Source organism: Perca fluviatilis, chromosome 17, assembly GCF_010015445.1.
Source record: "Perca fluviatilis chromosome 17, GENO_Pfluv_1.0, whole genome shotgun sequence".
In the NCBI taxonomy this organism is placed as follows: domain Eukaryota; kingdom Metazoa; phylum Chordata; class Actinopteri; order Perciformes; family Percidae; genus Perca; species Perca fluviatilis.
The window spans coordinates 6,980,727-7,001,857 of NC_053128.1; the positions used below are offsets into that span (position 1 = coordinate 6,980,727).

General features: G+C 41.3%; 1 protein-coding gene across 11 annotated transcripts in view; it reads left to right on the plus strand.

Annotated features, from left to right (window-relative positions):
- LOC120544931 (transcription factor 4-like) overlaps nt 1–21,131 on the plus strand; it is a 403,968-nt gene that overhangs the window by 341,820 nt on the left and 41,017 nt on the right. For 10 of the 11 annotated variants that reach the window (XM_039778818.1, XM_039778815.1, XM_039778816.1 and 7 more), the window contains 5 exons: nt 6,756–6,861; nt 8,600–8,748; nt 10,072–10,219; nt 16,065–16,135; nt 16,370–16,448. In XM_039778818.1, the coding sequence (XP_039634752.1) occupies nt 6,756–6,861; nt 8,600–8,748; nt 10,072–10,219; nt 16,065–16,135; nt 16,370–16,448 (553 nt within the window). Of the gene's footprint in view, nt 1–6,163; nt 6,667–6,755; nt 6,862–8,599; nt 8,749–10,071; nt 10,220–16,064; nt 16,136–16,369; nt 16,449–21,131 lie in introns of those variants that run through there. The other variant, XM_039778823.1, reaches the window with a different exon arrangement.

Sequence of the window (21,131 nt, forward strand, 5' to 3'; positions counted from 1 at the left end):
GAGGTTACTTTTCTCTGGTTTGTAGTTTGAAATGACAGCCCTGTCAGTGGTGTCTCTTTGATTGGCTCAAGGCCCGCCTGCTAGCTGTGGGAATTCTGATACTGTGTGTGTGTGTGTGTGTGTGTGTGTGTGTGTGTGTGTGTGTGTGTGTGTGTGTGTGTGTGTGTGTGTGTGTGTGTGTGTGTGTGTGTGTGTGTGTGTGTGTGTGAGTGTGTGTTACAGACTGCAGGAAGTGAGGTTGTTATTGTGTCTCTCTACATTCCTCAGACTTGAACACACTGTGCACCTGTTCCTGTCCGTCTGTAACACACACACAAAGATGCGCACACACACACTTACATAAACACACACACAACACACACACACACACACATGGACCCATACTCAACACTCAAATCACAGCCTTTCGTCACCAGTCTAACAACACATTCAATGGGAAAATATGCCTGCTCGACATGAGACATAAATCAAAATATATTCAGGAACATAACAGGAACACACAAGTTGTTTGTATGTGTGTTTTGTGTGTATGTTTTATCAGAGGGGAAGAGGGGAGGGGAGGAAGTAGGGGATTTTTGTTTTTAAGCTAATTATTAATGATATAAAGAGACGCTGTGTTTTTTTTTTTTTTTTTTTTTTTTTTGTTTGTTTTTTTTTTTTTTTTTTTTTTTTTTTTTTTTTTTTTTTTTTTTTTTTTTTTTTTTTTTTTTTTTTTTTTTTTTTAAGTGCACAGACTGAAGGATTGGGATCCTTAAAACTCTTACAAGGTGCATTGTGGGAAGGTACCGGCATCTCCCAGCTGATTAGCAACTCTTACCTCACACCTTACATCCGTGTATGTGTCTGCAGGTCTGTGTGTGTGTGTGTGTGTGTTTCCTGACCTCAGTCTTTTATTCCCACAGTTCCCCAGTGTTCTTTGCTCCTCCTGATGGAGCATGTCCTGATTGTTGTGGTATTTATCGCTGTGTCTGCGTCTTTCCGCCAACAGTGGTTTTCAGGAAGTAAACACAGTCGACACAAGGCTATGCTCTGGAACACAAGTATAGTAATGGAACAGTTACTGTGTGGAACAAAACACTGTCAACACATGGAGGGATTGAACTTCACTCTGGTCAATAATTTCAAATGCATGCTGTATAGTTGTGTTTTCTGGATATATTTTTTTCGTCCATCCCAGGCAGCTATTGATTGAAACGACTTGAGTTGTTTAGTCCATCACATTTAAAATCAAGTCTGCTTTAATTTGAGTCCCATGCCTGTGCATTAAGGCGCCATCGGGCACCAGGCTGGTAGTCCCAGGTCCTGCAAATGCGGAAGTGCCTTAAACCTGCATCCTATCTGAATTACAGCAGGGGGCGACACGTGCGATTGCAAAAGTAGGTCGGTTTCTGTAGAAGTCTATGAGAAAGTGACCCACTTCTCACTTGATTTATTACCTCAGTAAACATTTTAATAATGACTTTATGGTCTCAATCGCTAGTTTTAAGTCTTCTGCAACACAGAATGATTGATGATTGATTTTAAAATCTGCGATAAAGCAGGTTTTTTTTTTAGGCCGTTGCTATGATGTGTTATCAGTGAAAGTGTGTAACGTAACGTGGCTCCTCCCTCACTCACATCCGCGATGGGTGACGTCACACATGCTCTGTCCATTCATATTATACAGTCTATAGTAACATATCACGGATTGTTTACAGAAATGTTCTATTTTCAGTGGATCTTTCATTTATGTTTTTATCTCTTTATTGAACATGATCGTAGAAGGTGCACTATGTAGCTAACAAAAAAAAAAATCGCAATGTCTGGCAAGAAAATCCCAATTAGATTCCCTTCTGTTTGTGTTGCTGTCTACAATAGTAGTTGCTGTTTACTATGTCCCCAACCTGTGTGGTATATCACCCCACAATGCATCATTTGCCAATCACAGATGGGTGTGGTCATAAAAAAGTGACGCGAATCACACCTGAACACACCTAGCTGAGTGTGTTCAGGTGTCATTTGTGCATTTTATTTTATTTATTTTTTACAATTTTGCCTGTGTATCATTTTCAAAATAAAAAAAACTAGCTTTCCAACCATTGAGGTCGCTGCACAAGATATAGTGCCTGTAGCCTAGGGGCCCTATCTTGCGCCCGTCATTTAAATAGCAAATGCACCTGCGCCCATCTTTGCGCCCATGGGCGTGCTTGGTCTTACAGGGAGGTGTGTTCAGGTGCATTCTTGACATATTGCTATCTTGACCAACAAAAACCTGGTCTAAAGTCAATATTTCATTGTTATTTTAACAGCAAATTAGTAAAATGCTCCAAGCGCGCACACTGTGATTGTTACACACACACACACACACACACACACACACACACACACACACACACACACACACACACACACACACACACACGACACAAACATGCAAAAGATTACAAAAAGATTACTTATTACCCCCAGGTAATAAGGTTATTGAACGATAGCACAACAGGAAGGAGGGCTGTGGTCTGAACTTAGTCATATTAGTATATGTATTAGTATATTGTGTTTGGATATTCTAGATGTTTTTAAATGCTATTATGTTTTAAAATTGTTATTATTGACTGGTGCTGAGAGAGTGCTAAGGCACATTGTATTTCATATGCATATGACAATAAAATGGAAACTTACAAATAAAAATATGACGGTGCAAATCCGCCATCATAATAGCAATGCGCCATGGTAGGCTACAAACGCGCCTGGCTTTTAAAGGGAATGGGAGATGACAATCTGATTGGTTTATTGCATGTTACGCCCAAAACACACCTAGATCGTTAAAATAGGGCCCTTAGTGGTTGTAGCCTAGGTGTTGTCTTCCCTTGAACCATGAGCAAGGAATCCTCATCCCTTCTAATCCCTCCTTTTCCTCACAATGATGTTTGTTTGTCATATTCTCGTCCCGATCCCTTGTTCCTTTTCCTGAGAAGCAGAGGGGCTCACTTTAAGCATGTTGCAGAGTTCACTGCCAGCGGGCTTAGTGAAGGAAAGACATCACGGGAAGACAACATACTAACACTGTGTGTCAGCTTATATCTCTTCTTGTTCCGTCTAGTAGCACACCTGGGCACTTGCACCGGCCTATTAGCCTCGTGAGACCGTCCTGATCTCGCGAGCTCCAGTTTTCCACTCGCAGATCAGTCTGGCATCTTGAGATAGAGAAAATTTGGAACAGTTCGCCAAACGAACGGGCCAATCAGCGTTGGTTTTGAGGCGGGTTAGGTGGTGATAGACAGATGGTTTATCCAATCAGCTAACCAGTATTTTCAGACAGCGGTAGCCCTAATTCTGTTAGCCGCTCGCTAATGCTTTTTTCTCTTGGATCCTTCTTTTGGAATATGGACCGGGAACCTGAAATGGTGCCTGTTATTCCTAAATTCTCGTTACACAAACGGCAAATATCCTTTACCGACATGTTGCTAGCTTGCTGCGCTAACGAGCTATGCTTTGCCTGCAGCAGCAGAGGCGGGCTTGTGGTTGTATTTTCATACGCTTCGTGGATCTGATTGGTTGATTTGGCCCGTCTATCACCAACATAGGTGATAGACAGATGGTTTATCCAATCAGCTAACCAGTATTTTCGCCCCTTCCCAAAAGTTCTCCAACAGAAAGTTCCCAGATGGATATGCCGAGCAAATGCGAAGCAATCCATCTGGCGGAGTCAGGTTACCGGCCTATTTGCTGCGGACAGTTTGAAAGTTGCGAGAGTCATATTCCTTTTCACATTCACAAATCCGATTTTTTTCTTTCCCCTCAGCAGAGTAACAAGCTTTTAGTGATATGATACGAAGAAAAAAAGTCTTTTGTTTGACAGTTTTAGGCTGTTTTCTGTTTTTAATAATTTCTCTCAGGGAGGGTGGGAAGTGAGATGATGCTTTTTTATAATGCCCCCAAGTGTTTGTTTTTCTTCTTTGATTTCTTCTGTCTGTGTTTTATCATCCAATTTTTCTCCTTCTACCACATCTGTGTTCTGTCCATATGCAAATACTCTAAAGTTAACAAAGCAAGCCATGTCTTTTTTTGGGGGGGGAGGGAGGGGGGATCGGGGTAGATTAGGTGTAGCTGTGGAGCGGGACTTTCGTTTTGATGTGAATCAGTGGGGGACATGGAGAGAAAGAAGAGCGCTTTCAACAGCTGTTCCACGGTTTGCGTCATGCGGCGCGAGCTAGCGTCATGGCTGAGTGTTCGCACGCTATGCACACACGCGCACGCACACACACATACACCCACACGCGCGCACACACAGAGAGGCATGCTGTGGGGACCCCCAGTCGAAGGCATGACCAAACACAGGCATTGTGTTCTCATGCAGCCGCTGTGTTGCTGAGGAAGGACTTCACCTGTTTGGAGTGCTGACAGGCTGCTGGTTCTGCTCGCAGTCTCACGTTCTACTGCGTGTTTGCTGCATGGCTGCTGTTGTTCCCTCTGAGAGGAGGCTCGCACGGAATCACTGCGTTGTTCCTCTTTTAGTCATCAAACTGGTCTGAATGAGAGAAGGGCTGATGGGAAATGTGCTGTGCCTGTTGTATTAGGAAATACGTGTACTCTATATCGACGACGTTCCCATTCCGGGATTGTTCAGGAAATTCCGCCGGATGGCCGTCACTTTTGGCCGAATTTCCGTCACCTTCCGCTTTCTTCGTGTTGGCGCTCTAAACTCCGGTGGATTTCTGAGGACTACGGTTAACTGCTCCTCAGATCTCTGCAGGGTAAATCCAGACAGCTAGCTAGACTATCTGTCCAATCAGAGTTTTCTGTCGCACGACTTTTGAACGTACCCATGTTCCACCAAAACAAGTTCCTTCCCGAGGCTATTTTGCAGAGGCATTGAGACCGGCACTTAGCTCCGCCCAAGACAATTGTGATTGGTTTAAAGAAATGCCAATAAACTAGAGGTGTTGAAATTAATCAAATAATCGATGCGTCGAATCGTGGACATGGACGATGCTGCATCGATAATCGGCAGGCTCATAATCGATTATTTCTTTTTACAAGTTAATGTAGGCCTAGAAAATTTCTGTCTACATATTCCGTTATGTTTTGCACATTCAGGAAGTGCCATGTGCTCAGTGCTGTAGTTTGATGTATCCAGTTTATTTAGTATTAGAGCACTGTACAATGTTTTGATTTTGAAGCTTGAAAAGCTATGAATTAAATATCCTACATGGCTTTAATAGAAAAATGTATTTGTGATGCATCGTGATGCATGGAGATATCGAATCGAAAAATCATATGTATCGTGATTTTTCCTAGAATCAATATTATTATTATTTTTTAACCAATGAGTAACCTAAATATATCCTGTTTATACGGGACCGCCGGCGGTGACTACATCATATCCGTTTCCAGAAAAAAAGACGGGAAGCAGAAAATGCAGAAAGTACATTCTGTTATGTTATGTACTTCTTTACGAGTGAAATAAATGTCAGATAGACTGGCTGACTGACACTGACATTAGTTTTTAGAAAATGTCTCTGGATGTGTATTAATCAACTTTTAATTTAGTTAAAGAAGGAAAAGAAAATAACGTTGACGTTAGCTAGCGCTAGCGCTAGATGATACTAGCGATTTCTAGTCGGCGACATATTTTGAGCTTCATGTAATAAACATGAATAGCTACAATAGCCATTGTTGTTTAATGCGTGTGTGACGTCAAAAACTGGGACTTCACGGGTACTAAGTTACGGATTTGACAGCCGTTCCACTTCCTGTCTTCTACTTTCCCGCCTGTGTGATTACCTGTCCCCGCCCTTATCTGCTGCCCCTGTGTCTCATTGTCTCCCCTTGTCTTGAGTATTTAATGCTGCTTTCCAGACACAATTTTTAGCCCGTAAGTTACGACTTCAAGTCACGACTCACGACTTGGTAGCGTTCCAGGCAAAGTCACCACAAACCCTTCTTTGTCACTGTTAGCTATCGGCTACCTAACTTTGACGTTAGCTAGCGCTAGCTGATACTAGCGATTTCTAGTCGGCGACATATTTTGGGCTTCATTTAAGAAACATAACCTGTAGTAGTACACAATCATATGTGTATTGTTTTGATTACAATGTGCGGGATTACTTTACGTTGCCTATTTATGTCTATTTATTTCTATTTCTCACTGTTAATCACCGGCGTCTGTACAGCATCAACATGGGGTCGCCATTGTTGTTTATGCGTGTGTAACATCAAAAACACAGGTTACAGGTGGCCTGGAACACAGCATTAGTCCAGTCTTTTCTTTACTCCGGTGCGAGATCGTCTGCTTCCAATGTGTTCAGCCTTTGAGCGGTTTTCCCTGTGTCCTGTATTCCTTAGTTCCTGTTTTCCCTTTGGATTTTGACCATTGCCTGTTTTTTTCAGATTTCCCTTTGCCTGTCATTTACTGGACACTGTTGCTTGTAGTTTTATTAGCGTGCTAGCGTTGTATTTTACTCACCTGAGTCATGCATTTGTGGGTCCATTCTCTGGTATGCGTGATATAATGGGGATTTTGGCCGATGTCAAACACTGTATACAGAGATTTACTGTATTTAAAAAAAAAATACTGTCTTTATGTAAATGTTTGAGTCTGATGTGTGCGTTACCGAGCAAAGACGTCCATCGTCTGTTGACTTCTGTCAGAAGGTGCTTCCTGTCGGGCCTCAAGTTGTTTTGGCTGTGAGTCTCTGATGAGAACACGTTGAGCTTTGATCAGCGGGCAGTTTCTCTGAATGACGTTGTGCGTTTTTCTGTGTTTTGTGTTGCAGGTGTACGCTCCGTCTGCCAGTACAGCAGACTACAACAGGGACTCACCGGGTTATCCCTCCTCCAAACCTCCCAGCGCTGGCTTCCCAAGCTCATTCTTCATGCCAGGTACACACACACACCACACACACACACACACACACACACACACACACACACACACACACACACACACACAGGCTCCACGATGTGAGGAAAGCATGCGATATGCGATTACGTTGTCGAATATCGCTTTAACGATATTAATTGCGATAAATAAACACATTTCTCTGTGTACTCAGTTCTGCTGATTTCAGTATTCTGCTAAAATACAGAAAATTGCTTGTTGAATTTGAAAAAAAAATGAAAAGAAGTAATTTCCCACATTTGTTTATTGAACAAATTTAACGTTTTATTAGCTGTAAAAGGCATCACTAAAAAAGGAACGACAGTCACATTTTAAAGTGCAGTTTTCTACTGATATTATCTTTCAACTAACACAAAAAATCTCTGAGTGTCTTTCGCGATAAGTCGCAGCGTTTCGCCATGTGTTTATTGTGCCAGTTGATATCGCAATGACAATGAAAAAACAATATATTGTGCAGCCCCAACACGCACACGCACACACACCACACACACACACACACGCACACAGATGCTGTGAAACATTTCCTTATACCAATATCACACAATTTGAGCTGTGTATTTTATTAGTTATTATATAACAGCTGCCCAGATGAGGTATGCATCTTTTTGCTGGAGACGGCAATAAAGACAACAAGTAGTTGCTTGCAAACCTAACGTCTGTTCACACCAAATGTGAAGGTGCAACATTGTGCAGAGCGAAATGTAGTGCGTGGCTGCGTTCTCCCGATGGTCGAAACGGGTCTAGTAGGCATTCATCGGCAGAAGGTGGAAGTCACGAGAGTGCCAAGACAACTTTAAGCGTCTCTGAACTCCGGGAGATGTCTCTCTGAAATGTAGCACAGTAGAAGAAGAAAGTGGCATGAAAAGAAAAGACTCAAGTAAAGTACCTCAAATATGTACTTAAGTACAGTACTTGAGTAAATGGTGCATAAGTACTTAGTTACATTCAGCCACTGGTCACAGCAGAGAGAAACCTCAGTATGTTTTTACTAGGGATGTTCCCATACCGATACCAGTATCGGAAAAGCCTCCGATACGGCCTAAAATGTTGGTATCGGTATCGGGAAGTACTGGACTTTATGCAGCGATCCGATACCACATGATTTAGACCTGAAAAAAATCTGCTTTAAAGTAGGATAATAAAAAAAAAAAACATACGTGATATGTAGTATACAGCTGTTAAAACAGCGGACAATCTCTAGCTTTTACCGTTCCTAATCTCAAACCAGCACATCACATGTGTATCTCTCTCTCTCTCTCTCTCTCTCTCTCTCTCTCTCTGTTTTCTCTATCAATTCATTTCAATTTGCTTTATTGGCATGAACAAAAAACATGTTGTTGCCAAAGCAGTTTACAGAAAATGCATATAGTACATATCACATATTAAATACATACAGTAGGTGTCACATATATTCTATACAGTGTATTCTCTGTTTCTCTCTATCTCTTTCTCTCTCTCTCTCTCTCTGTTTTTCTCTATCTCTCTCTATCTCTTTCTCTCTCTCTGTTTCTCTCTCTCTTTCTCTCTCTGTTTCTATCTCTCTATCTCTTTCTCTCTCTGTTTCTCTCTCTCTCTTTCTCTCTCTCTGTTTCTCTCTATCTCTCAATTCCAATTCAATTTCAATTCAATGTTGCTTTATTAGCATGCCTGTAGGTACCGTGTTGCCAAAGCACAAGCAAACTCTCTCTCTCTCTCTCTCTCTCTGTGTCTCCCTATCAGAAGGTCACCACAGTGGCGATCACTGGAGCAGCAGTAGTAGCAGTATGAGCCAGCAGGGTTACCACGGCAGCATGCTGGGGGGCGGGAACTCGTCCCACGGCCCTGCCCAGGGCTCCTCCTACTGTGGGATTCACCCTCACGACAGATTGGTGAGCAGAGCTGTCAATCACACACCGGGGAGACTTTCCTTTCAGGAAGTCACTTCAGAGATTACATTTAATTGACATACACACACCTGGGCAAATGTTTTATATTGTCATTTTTTTAAATTTAATTTTTACACTTTGATGATTTAAGCCAGGGATCTTCAACAGGGGCTCCGGGACCCCTGGGGGGTCATCAGAGTCAATGCAGGGGGGCCTCAAAATTATTGTTAATTTAAATATTTTCTAAAATTAACATCAGGAAACACAAATCCAACATATTATTAGCAAATATAAATCCCCACTGCTTACTGGCATATAGGTAAGGTAGTCACTAAGGCCATCCACAGATACAGTTCATCGTAAAGATTCACTGTGCCACATGTACTGTATGTTTAACATTAAAACATGATTTATAAAACTATGCCAATAATTATTAGGCTATTTTAAAAACTTAGTATTCTATGCAAAAAAAAGCTATGTATAAAGGCTTTACAGTGCCCACACATTATTGTAGGCTGAGTTTAATATGCAACTTCATTTTATACATAATATGTAGTAGGGGGTCCCTGCTCCGTCTCTCTTTCAGTTAAGGGGTCCTTGGCTTAAAAAAACGTTGAAGACCCCTGATTTAAACCACATAATAGATGATAGAATCAGGGTGACCGCGGGCTCTTCAAAAGTCTAAGAAAGTCTAAAATTTCAAAACCAAAATTTTAGGCCTTAAAAAGTCTTAAATTCACTCAAGTATTGTCTTTTCCGTCTTAAATAATTTTCAACAGGTCTTCATTTTCCTACATCAATGTAACACTACCTCTAATGCTTATTGAAATGTTCCCGCAGCGCTTTGGAATGTTTTATTTTTATATATGTATTTTTTTTATTCTGTGGTGTTGTAGTTCGTTCTGTCGCTAGTCCAAATATAATTTGCTGTGTGACGACTACAAATGAGACCAACATGCAACTTCTTTTGCAGCCAATCTAGAGACCAGTCCTATAACGGCAATCAGAAAATCGGGGAATTTGTCTCAGACGATGTTTCATCTGAATCTTTTTTGATTTTGTGATATAGATCTTAAATTTGCTGTGGTTATAACTTATTGACAGTTATGAATCTAAAATCAAAGCCTGCTAAAGTCAGTAGTCAATGATATATTACATTACATGACAATTGACAAATGTAAAGCTGTAAATATGTGATAATATGTCAATATATGGTAATTCGTTCAAATGAATAAGAGCTTTGTGTAATTCTAATCACTGTTTTGCGGTAGTTTCTCCTTGTCTTCTTAAACTGAGTTTCATTTTGTTCTGTCCGTGTCTCTGCAGAGCTACCCGTCCCACTCGTCTGCAGATATCAGCTCCAGCCTCCCTCCTATGTCCAGCTTCCACCGAGGGGGAGGGAGCGGGGGCGGGGGCAATCACTACAGCACCGCCTCTTGCACCGCTTCCACCAACGGCACAGAAAGCATCATGGGTAAGACCACCGGTGTCTATTTGTATCTTGAAGAAATTTGTAGTGGCTATTGCGTTTCAAAATGACAGCCACTGCCCAAGGCATAGAAGAGGGATTTTAACTTAATTTGGATCTAAACTCAAATATCCTAACCTGTAGAAATATATCTTTATGATCCTACCAAAACGTTTTAGGTAGCATGTAGCATGTGCGTGAATCAGGGAAAAATAAATTCAACAAGATGGTTTCTTAAATTATATCAAATAAGATGAAACAGGATGACTTCATGGTCTTAAAAAACTGTTTGGTCTCAACTAAAGCTAGGACTCCAAAAACGTTCCACTCGTGTTTCCAACTTCTCTTAATTAACTATACCACACCAACAATAAGTATGGCGTGGGCGATTTGCCAATTAGTGGCCTAGCTGTCGATCAAAATCATTGGTTTAGAACTATATCCAAAATATACTTTTGGATGATAGACCCTTGTTGAACTGAGCTACTTCCTGTCAAGATTTAGCCCCACCTACTATGCTCACAGACTCTCTCAACATCTATTAGATGGATTACGCTGGGATTTTGTACAGATTTTGTTTGTTTAGTGCTAATTAGCAAATGTTAGCGTGCACACGCACCGAACTAAGATTGCTAACAAGATAAACAAGTTACCTGCTAAACCTCAGCATGTTAGCATGCTGACAGTAGCTCAAAGCACAGAAGCACAGCCACTAAGTGCTGCTAGTATGGCTGCAGACTCGTGTTTATCTATTAATAGTATGTGACCACTGGTGTGCGGCCACATTTTCATGTCAAGGCGTATTTGACTTGTTTGAATGCCTATAGACACATTATTTTTTTGCATATATGTATGTGTCAGAGTTGTAGACGTAAGACTTCAGACTTGGACTTGGGTCAGACTTAAGTCACAACAATGAGGACTCGACACTTGACTTGGATTTGACTCCTGACTTGGACTTGACTTTGACACTGCACTTACTTTACACTTGACTCCCTAAAGACTGGACTTGACTTTTGCTAAAGACGTAAACAAGCTCTGCTGTGTGTAAGCTTTCACTCTTATCATAGTCTCGCATTGCCAGACCTTCCTCCACAGCACTGCAGAGGAGGGTCTGGCTAGTCCCCACAGCATAACGGGATGGGAGAAAAGCTCTGGTTTATTGGCATTTCTTTAAACCGATCACAATCATCTTGGGTGCCGCAAGGAGCAACAGTGCCTCTGCAAAATAGCCTCGGGAAGGAACTTGTTTTGGTGGAACATGTGTACGTTCAAAAGTTGTTTTAGTCGTGCAACAGAAAACTCCGATTGGACAGATAGTCTAGCTAGCTGTCTGGATTTACCCTGCAGAGATCTGAGGAGCAGTTAACCATAGTCCTCACAAATCCACCAGAGTTCAGAACGCCAACACAAAGAAAGCGGAAGGTGACGGACATCCGGACGAAATGAAAGACATCCGGCGAAATCTTCGGCGGCTCCTGAACAATCACGGAAGTGGAACATTGTGGATATAGACTACTCTTATCATAAATCTATCTGCAGCAACTTTTACTCATTGTTTGGGAGTAGACAAGATTATAAAACTGTAAAAGTAACTGATCAGTCTGATGTTGTCATCCTGGTGTTATGACTTGGATGCCATCGCCGTGTTTGTGTTTCAACGTTGGAATAATCCACGGATGAACGACTCGCAGTTACCACTTGAAAGACAACATGACTGGCCCTTTCTAGTCAGAAGACCTCGTCTTTATTTACGGCAAATTAACTTGTTATAAGTGTCAGTGATTAGACTCAGAAGATTTAAAGCACTTAAAAACTAAGGGGAGAAGGTAGGCGGTAAGAAAACAGTTGTACTCCATTTTGGCGCAACTTTGATATCCGTGAGACACACACACACACACACACACACACACACACAGCGTGCCATATGGACCCCTTGCTTTGAGTCCCATAGAACAAATAGGAAAGCAATAAGAAACAGATTGAAAGTTTGTTTTCATGGGAAGACACCGACCACATTCCACGAAGATATCACACACACACACACACACACGAGCCCGCGCAGATAAGTGTAAACACAACATGAAGCTAATAAAAACCATGACGCTGTTGTTTAAATATAAACTCATGAAACACGTGTGTGCACACAAGAACCCTTAAACACGGATGCACAGTGTTTACAGACAATTCTCTGGGAGTGGGTGAACAGCAACTACAGTACTATGGATTCATGTCAGTTACAACTGATTTGGAAAATATAATTTTCTTATCAACAAAACGTCAGATTCGCAGCTCTCAGTGCCCTGCTGGCTAGCTCGACAGTGTTGGACATGTGGGGAAAAGCAAAGTGACTGTAACACATTGAAGTAGACTAATACCAAAGGAGTGGACACAAAACATTTAGTGTGGCGCTGCAACAATTAACCATGTCTTTTCATTTATTGATATACTTGATACATGGACAATGTACAATAAATGAAGTGTGAGCGTTTAATTTTTCAAAAGAGGGTGTAATATCATTTGAGGTCCAGCAGTATGTAATTTGAATAAAGTAGTCTGTAGATGTAGAACTAAAATGAGAAGGATTAGAGACCAAGGTTGCGTCCAAAATTCCATACTAACATGCTATTTACTAGGCTAAAAAACAGTATGTGAGATTTTTTAAATCTTATTATGAAACCAATAGTACATGAATTGCATACTGTTTCCAGTGAAATATACCGGCCACTACGCCGGCAAAACTATCCCACAATGCAACGCGGTAGTAACTACGTTCCTAACAGACAAACGGACAGAAACCAAGGAGCTCTGTAACATCAATAACGCTCTGATTTACATTTCTACATATTTAAATCTGTGATTTTGATACCTGCGACTGTTGGTCTAGTTATTTGCCTTTTTCAGTGATTTAAGCATTATCTGGCGATAAAGCTGAGGTCAGCAGGGGTTACCATGGTTACGTGTCTCCAACAGTGTTGGGTGTAATGTGTTACAGTAACGTAACTACTTTTTAAAAGTAAAAAGTAGTGTAACGCGCTACTACTGAAAATTCGGTAACGAAACGTAGTTCCTTTTTCAATTCGGCGCAACGTTACTTTTCCCAGGGACAGATTTGACAGCGGCGCTGCCTTCTTCTCTGCTGCGCGCTCACAAGCTCCACACGGGACGTGACAGAGGCTGGTAGCACAGCCAAAGGTAACTTTTGAGAGCATTTTAAGCTTCGTGGCTTTTTGCTGGACGGCCAGGCAGACACAAAGCTGACAAGCTCACAGATGGACGCGGTAGAGATGGCCTCATACATACACGCAGCAGACCGCTAGGACTTCCAGAAAAGAGGCTGCATGTGTCTACGACAATGCACGGAGCATCGTGGCTGCGCGACCGGTACAAGTCAATCCAGACATCACATACACTAACACCGTGTAACGCCGATGACCTGCCGATGTGCTTTCAACCCGCGCTGGACTCGTTCATAATGAATCAGCCGTCACTCTGTGAGTAGAGAGTCCAGTCTGCAGTGTAGTTCAGACACTTCACTGATAAACTAGAGATTGGCTTTATGGTCAGAGATAGTTTTTGTATGATTAACTTCAGTCTCTGCCAGAGACACCTGCTTTTAAAAGTAACGTAAAAGTAACGAGTAAAGTAAAAAGTTACTTTCCATAGAGGGTAACTAAGTAAAGTAACGGATTACTCTTTTAAGAAGTAACGAGTAATGATCAAACACTACTTTTTAAAAGTTGACGTTGAAAATTACAGCTTAGTGCATCCGAAAAAGATACACACTACTGTTTATTTACACAAAAGTATGTTGATCGATAGTATTCATATTGAATACGTTGTGCGGAGTATGCGATCTCGGACACAACCCAAGAATTCCATCCCCAGCTATGTTGTGCGTTCCAATTGGAACGCCATTGGTGGGAAGGTGGTGAGGGATCATGTCCTCATCAGTGCACCACCACTGCAACTCCTACTTCACTTGGTTTTGAGAATGGCAAGTCAGCATGCACCCTTTTTTGCGATCCATTTTTTCTTTTCCATATGCAAATAAACAGGCAAACATATTAGTTTAGAAAATTACCCAAAAAAAAGCTTTATGTTTATTATTGTGCTGTTGATGGTCCCACAGTGCAATGCTAAGAGGATGTTGAGGAGCTCCTCACAGCTGCAAATAAAATAGTGGATAATGACGACATAGCTCCAAGAAGAAGAAGAAAACATTAAATGTTCATTTCCTATTAGAACAAAAAGTTGAAGTACATTGATTCCTTGTATACTAACTGCAACAACTAATATGGAATATGGAATTGGGACATGGCAAAGGAACTACAGATGGCAGATGTGACTGGATATTTGCAGTAATGCCTGGAGCAAATGGGAGCAAACATTTACTATATAAAGAAAGAACTAAAGAAATAAAAATAACCAAATGCACAAAAAAACAATAAAAAAGTGTTACGTGAATTATTAAAAAAAAAAAATGATGCAAACTTTAATAACTAGATGTTTTTCTTTTATCTTTGATGGACACACAAAAATAAACACACAGAAAAACTTGAAAATCAGTTTCATCTTCTGAATGCTCTCCTCCTTTGTACCTATAAGCTCTCATTTATGAAAAAGATTTTCTCCTGCACATGTTCTAAATTATGCGTCAAGTCAGGATGCAAGCGTGTGCGTGCGTGCGTGCGTGCGTGCGTGCGTGCGTGCGTGCGTGCGTGCGTGTGTGTGTGTGTGTGTGGCAATAATCCCTTGGATGGTTTACTAGGCCAGTGGTATGGCGTGAGTGAGACATGAGGCTTTAACCCCAAAACATATGCTGCTTCCTGTCTCTCTCTCTGTCTTCATCTCTCTCTCTGTCTCTCTCTCTCTCTCTCGCTCTCGCTCTCTCTCAAACAGCTTAAAGAAGTCCAGTCCTGCCAATTTTTGTAATGGATTCATTTGCCATGAAAGGATGTGTTTTGCTGTGTCTGTGTGGCGTGCACGTGTCTAACTTGTGTGTGCGAGCGTAAACTTTCCATCTGGGATCTGCTATCAGGAGAGATGAGCTGCGAGCATGTCAGAGTCTCTCTGCTTCTTTGTGTGTGTGTGTGTGTGTGTGTGTGTGTGTGTGTGTGTGTGTGTGTGTGTGTGTGTGTGTGTGTGTGTGTGTGCATGTGTGTGTGTTTGTGTGTGTGGGCGCTCATCTGGTCCTGTGAGGTCACTTCCTTCCTCTCTGGCCTCAGTGCTTTTCGAGTGTGTGAAACAAATTTAGTTGTTTTGAAGGCCAGCATTTGCACAAACACATGCTGTCAGCCACTTAAAATGGGAACAAATGGAGATGTAGAATGTCAGTTCCTATTGAATTCTGTCCATGATTCTCGTCACGTTATTTGAGAAGGGTCACACCATCAAATGTTCTGTGTCACCATCACATTTTACACAACCATGCTCTGCCCAAAGTATAAACTGCTCCACATAAGAGATGCTTTGTGATCTTGCAGACAGGAGTTTTGAATCAATGCGTTGACTTACAAAATCCACATGCATAAAAAGTGCCATTGGGAGCTTCCACTTCTTCTACTCCTTGTGTCATTTCCTGCAGTGTAAGAAAGAACAGATACAGAGTAAAAAAGAAAACCAGGCACAACTGCTACACAATGAGTGTTTATGTGTGAATAAGGAAGACCACTCAATTATGAAAGTAACAGAATTGGATTTGTATGTGAATCAGTTTTAATGAATATGTTTTGCCAATTTGAGTGTGGAACGCATCAACTGAATAATCAAAATATGTAGTAAACAACATCCTTATTTTCAAGAATATGTGCCTCTTTTTCCCGCGTGTGTGTGTGTGTGTGTGTCACAGCTAACCGAGCGCCGAGCGCAGCAGCCAGCAGCTCTCAGACAGGAGACGCCTTAGGGAAAGCACTCGCATCGGTAAGTGCAGCACACACTAACACACACACACACACACACACACACTCACACACACTTTCATATGTGAGATACCTGTTCAGTATTTTATTAATGCAAAATTATTGTTTCTTAATTTGTCTTTCTGTTGTATATGTCTTTTTGAATATTCTTTGGAACTGTTGGAGTCGTCATCTATCTCTAGATGTTCTATGTCCTTCTCTGACTTCTTTATATATATTATATATTTTTTTTCAGATCTACTCCCCAGACCACACGAATAACAGCTTCTCGTCCAATCCCTCCACCCCAGTCGGCTCCCCGCCCTCCCTCACAGGTAGCACATGACACTCACCGTCCAATTACAACACAACGGCTACGCTTTGTTTCGCAGAACCAAAAACCTCAGATGGAAAAGGCAGAAAAAAAAAGATGAACAAAAAAAAAAAAAAAAAAAAAAAAAAAAAAAAACTTGAAGTTTCACATGACTTAAGACTTGACATGGACTTGTTTCACATGACTTAAGACTTTACTTGTTTCACAGGACTTGAGACTTGACTTGGACTTGTTTCACATGACTTAAGACTTGACATGGACTTGTTTCATATGAATTGAGACTTGACTTGGATTTGTTTCACGTGACTTAAGACTTGACATGGACTTGTTTCACATGACTTAAGACTTGACCTTGTTTCACATGACTTGAGTCTTGACTTGGACTTGTTTCACATGACTTAAGACTTGACATGACTTAAGACTTGACTTGGACTTGTTTCACATGACTTAAGACTTGACATGGACTTATTTCACATGAATTGAGACTTGACTTGGACTTGTTTCACGTGACTTAAGACTTGACTTGGACTTATTTAACATGAATTGAGACTTGACTTGTTTCACATGACTTGAGTCTTGACTTGGACTTGTTTCACATGACTTAAGATTTGACATGACTTAAGACTTGACTTGTTTCACATAACTTGAGACTTGACATGGACTTATTTCACATGAATTGAGACTTGACTTGGACTTGTTTCACATGACTTAAGACTTGACCTGGACTTGTTTCACATGACTTAAAGCGCCTTTTCATTTTTAGTTTCAGGTTCATAATTGTATTTTAAGGTTGTACCAGAATAGGTTTACATGGTTTAATTTTCAAAAAACACCATATTTTTGTTGTACTGCACAGCTCTCTCTCACTGCTGCAGCTCCTCTTTTCACCTGGTTTCTGTTTTAGCTACAGAGTGAGACCTCTTTTCTTCTTCTTCTGTACTATCTTTGATTGCACTTGCACATGCGCAGTAGCTCAGATGTAGATCATGTCAGCTAGCTAGCTCCATAGACAGTAAAAGAAAGGTCGTTACTCCAAATTCGGTCAGTTACAAGGCAGGATTAGCTGGGAGACTTCTAAATGAGGGCGCACATGTAAGTAGTTCTTTTGTAGATTATGGTGAACTTGTGTGTGTTGTAGCAGTGCTTTGCTATTGAGAACGAGGTAGCATGCTAGCATGCTAACGCTAGCATGCTAACGGTTCCGGTTAGCCAGCTCGTTTCGGCTAGTGACGTAAAAAGCTGTGCAGATTTTGAACAGCTCACCCAGAGACTGAACGCAGGACACATTCAGAAACCGTATCTCACTCAAAACAGCATGGATGTTTTTTTTTTCAAAGTTTGTATGTGTGTGGAAGCACCAGAGACACAAAATAACACCCCAAATCCCAGAAAAAGTGATTTTTTCATAATATGGGCACTTTAAGACTTGACTTGGACTTGTTTCACATGAATTAAGACTTTACTTTGACTTCCTTCACATGACTTTAGACTTGACTTGTTTCTCATGACTTGAGAATTGACTTGGACTTGTTTAACTTGACTTAGGACTTGACTTGGACTTCTTTAACATGACTTGAGACTCAAATTGAACTTGTTTCAAGAAATTAGTTTAGAATCAACTTAAACCTGATTTAAATTACTCGAGACTTGACTGGAACTTTTTTAAATGACATAAATGCAGCTCTGGGAAGAAGAAGAGTAAAGGTATTTAGACAAACTAAAAAGTACACATTTACTACCAAAGCTATAAAGCTAGTTTTATTGAATCATTTCCAGGGATTTCTACTTAGGGATTTCACTTGGCGTGATATAAGACCATAAAAAACACATTCATAATTTCTTTGTTTCCTCTCCATCCTCTTCCTCTTATTTCCACCAATGACTCCTCCTCACAGCTGATGTTGAAAACTCTCGCTGCTCCTTAAAATGAAAAATGACTTTTCCTCATAATAGTTGTGTCGAATTTGTCTCTTAATTGCCGCGGCTACACACACCGTTAGATATTTCTGTGCCGCGCCTCGTGACTGATAGCTTTAATTACGAGCACCACTTCCACAAATTGTTCACAAACCTGCCGGCTCTGCAAACACGAGCCCCCTCCCCTCCCCTCTTCCTTCTCCTCCTCCTCGTCATTATAGCTGCGTCGGATATTGCCGGCTAAACCATAATTGGTGTTTATCATTGTGTCAGAGTTACTCTGCTTTTTACAAATTAGAAATGAAGCCTATTAAAGCAAACTACATGCAAATTGATATCCAAGGCTAATTCTGTGAGGGTGTTTTACCGTGTTGGACTTGGAACAATTTACCCTGGCGTTTAATACATATATTTGTATTTGCACATGAATGTACCCAGGTGATTATTCATTAATTAGCATATGGAAATGAGCATGTAATATGAATAAAGGAGAGGGGCGAGAAGAGACTGTGAGACAAAATGGGAAGACAATTAAAAAAAAAAAACGGGAGAAACACAAGCTAATGAGATGAGATCAGAGTTACAAAGGAGAGATCAGCGATGAGGGCAGACGGGACTTAAGAGGAGAAAAGAGGAGCAGAACAAGCATGGAAGGGTAAGAAAAGGGAATAAAGGAGGAGAGGAGAGGAGATGAGGAACGAGAAGAGATAATTAAAGCTGCAAGCGACGATGAATGGGCCCCTCACATTGGCGGGACGCCGGTCAACATGGCCCTGCATTTGCACAATAATCGAACAGTGCGTAGAGTGCGGGGGGGGCGATGGATACAATGTATTGCAACCACTTCCTGTTTCGCGGCTTAACGTGAAGATTTGCCCCCACACCGTTGAACGAAAGCACAAAAGCTTCGGCAAGGTCTTTCTGTTGTACTGACCAATTTTAAGTCAATCGGGTTAAATCTGTAGGAGACGTGCGTCAAAGTACAACGCATGCAAATGGTCAAAAATGTCCAAAGAAAGCAATGTATGGCTACGATACCCATGCCTACCAAATTCCATACTTCTAGGTGAAACTTACGGCAGGGGCTACTTTTTGTTTATTTTGTATTTCAAATGTGGCTGAAACAGTCTCTGAACCGTCGTCCACCACCTCCATCTCGTTCTCAGTCTCCTACAGAAAGACTCGGCGCCTGGTAGGCAGCCTAGATGCTGATCATTCGTCACTGTAGTGACGAATGATCAGCATCGTCCTTTCGGTTTTTGTTAGTCGAAGCTTTTGTTTTTTACTCAGTAACGGATGGGATTTGTAATGTAACTAAATACAATACTTCACGCAAAACATAATCAAGTACATTTGAAATTACCGATTTTAAAAACGACTAAAAACGAAGATTACATGAGAAATGAGGAAAAACTAACTATTGTACAGCAACATGAAAACTTGTGCTTTCACCAGACTGGATAGGGACATCACCTAGTGGGCTGTCTTTTGCTTCTGATTTTCAAACTGTAAAAAAAACTAAACTAAAAGAGAGCTTTTTATCCCTCCTTAGTAACTCTTTATTGAATGCAATGATGTACAAGGGATGGGTAAACGGCCCCGTCCAGAGAAATAAAAAAAATAAAAACAGTCTGAGAGCTAATGCGACAAACTATTGCTATGATGTTCACGGCTGCCTAGCATGTTAGCGATTAGCTCGCCAGCTAGTTTGCCAAACTAACCCTGCGAGTTTCGTCCAGCTTCTACAGAGCCAAATATGTCACAAAGATGTGCAGATGAATTGCACTGTGCCACTCTGTGGTGCGGCCTGGTGGTTTCTACCCATTCTGATCGTTGTGGTTTTATTTGTCCAGGTTAAAGGTGTCTGTTTCCACACCAATACAAAGGAGGTCAATGGATTTTCATTTTGTGGTGCTGTGATCTTAGGATTTACCCTGAGTAATGGCGACATTGTTTTCGGAAATATGTGTTGCTTTGGAGTAGGGCTGGGCAATATATCGATATTATATCGACATCAATATGTGAGGCTAGATATCGTCTTAGATTTTGGATATCATAATATCGTGATATGACACAAGTGTTGTCTTTTTCTGGTTGTAAAGGCTGCATTACAGTGAAGTGATTTCATTTTCTGAACTTACCAGACTTAATAGCTGTTTTTTTTATTTGCCTTTACCCACTTAATTATTGTATCAACAAATATTTTGTGAAAGCACCAAAAGTCAACCCTACAATATTGCCGCAATATCGACATTGAAGTATTTGGTCAAAAATATAGATTTTCTCCATATCGCCTAGCTCTACTTTAGCCTGGTCCTACCAGACTCTGGTCCATTTCATTTGTCCAGAGAGTCTGGCCACTCTCCATTGACAAGTGTTAACTTCCTTGAAGGCGGGTACTCTGTTGAAGTTTAAAACTATTGGATCTGCCATAACCAATCGCTAACGTTTGGTCATGACGTCGGCTTAGCATCGCTAGCGTTCGCCTTAGCCAACTCCTTCACCAACTCCTTCACCACTAATGGAGCGAGCTGGAAAATCTAACTTTTCCCGAACCCCGTGGGGGGAGAGGGCCACAACATCATGGCCACCGACACAACTCAGCAAAGATTGTTCTTGCTCGGGCTTTAACTTCTGGATATTCGGCAGCGTTGCCACAACGGACCGAATGGCTTCGCTCGCATCTTTCTCCGCCGCCATTGCGGAACTACAACTCAAACTAGCGCACGACCTTCAACGTCATCGTTCTCAGCCGCTCCCTCTGTTC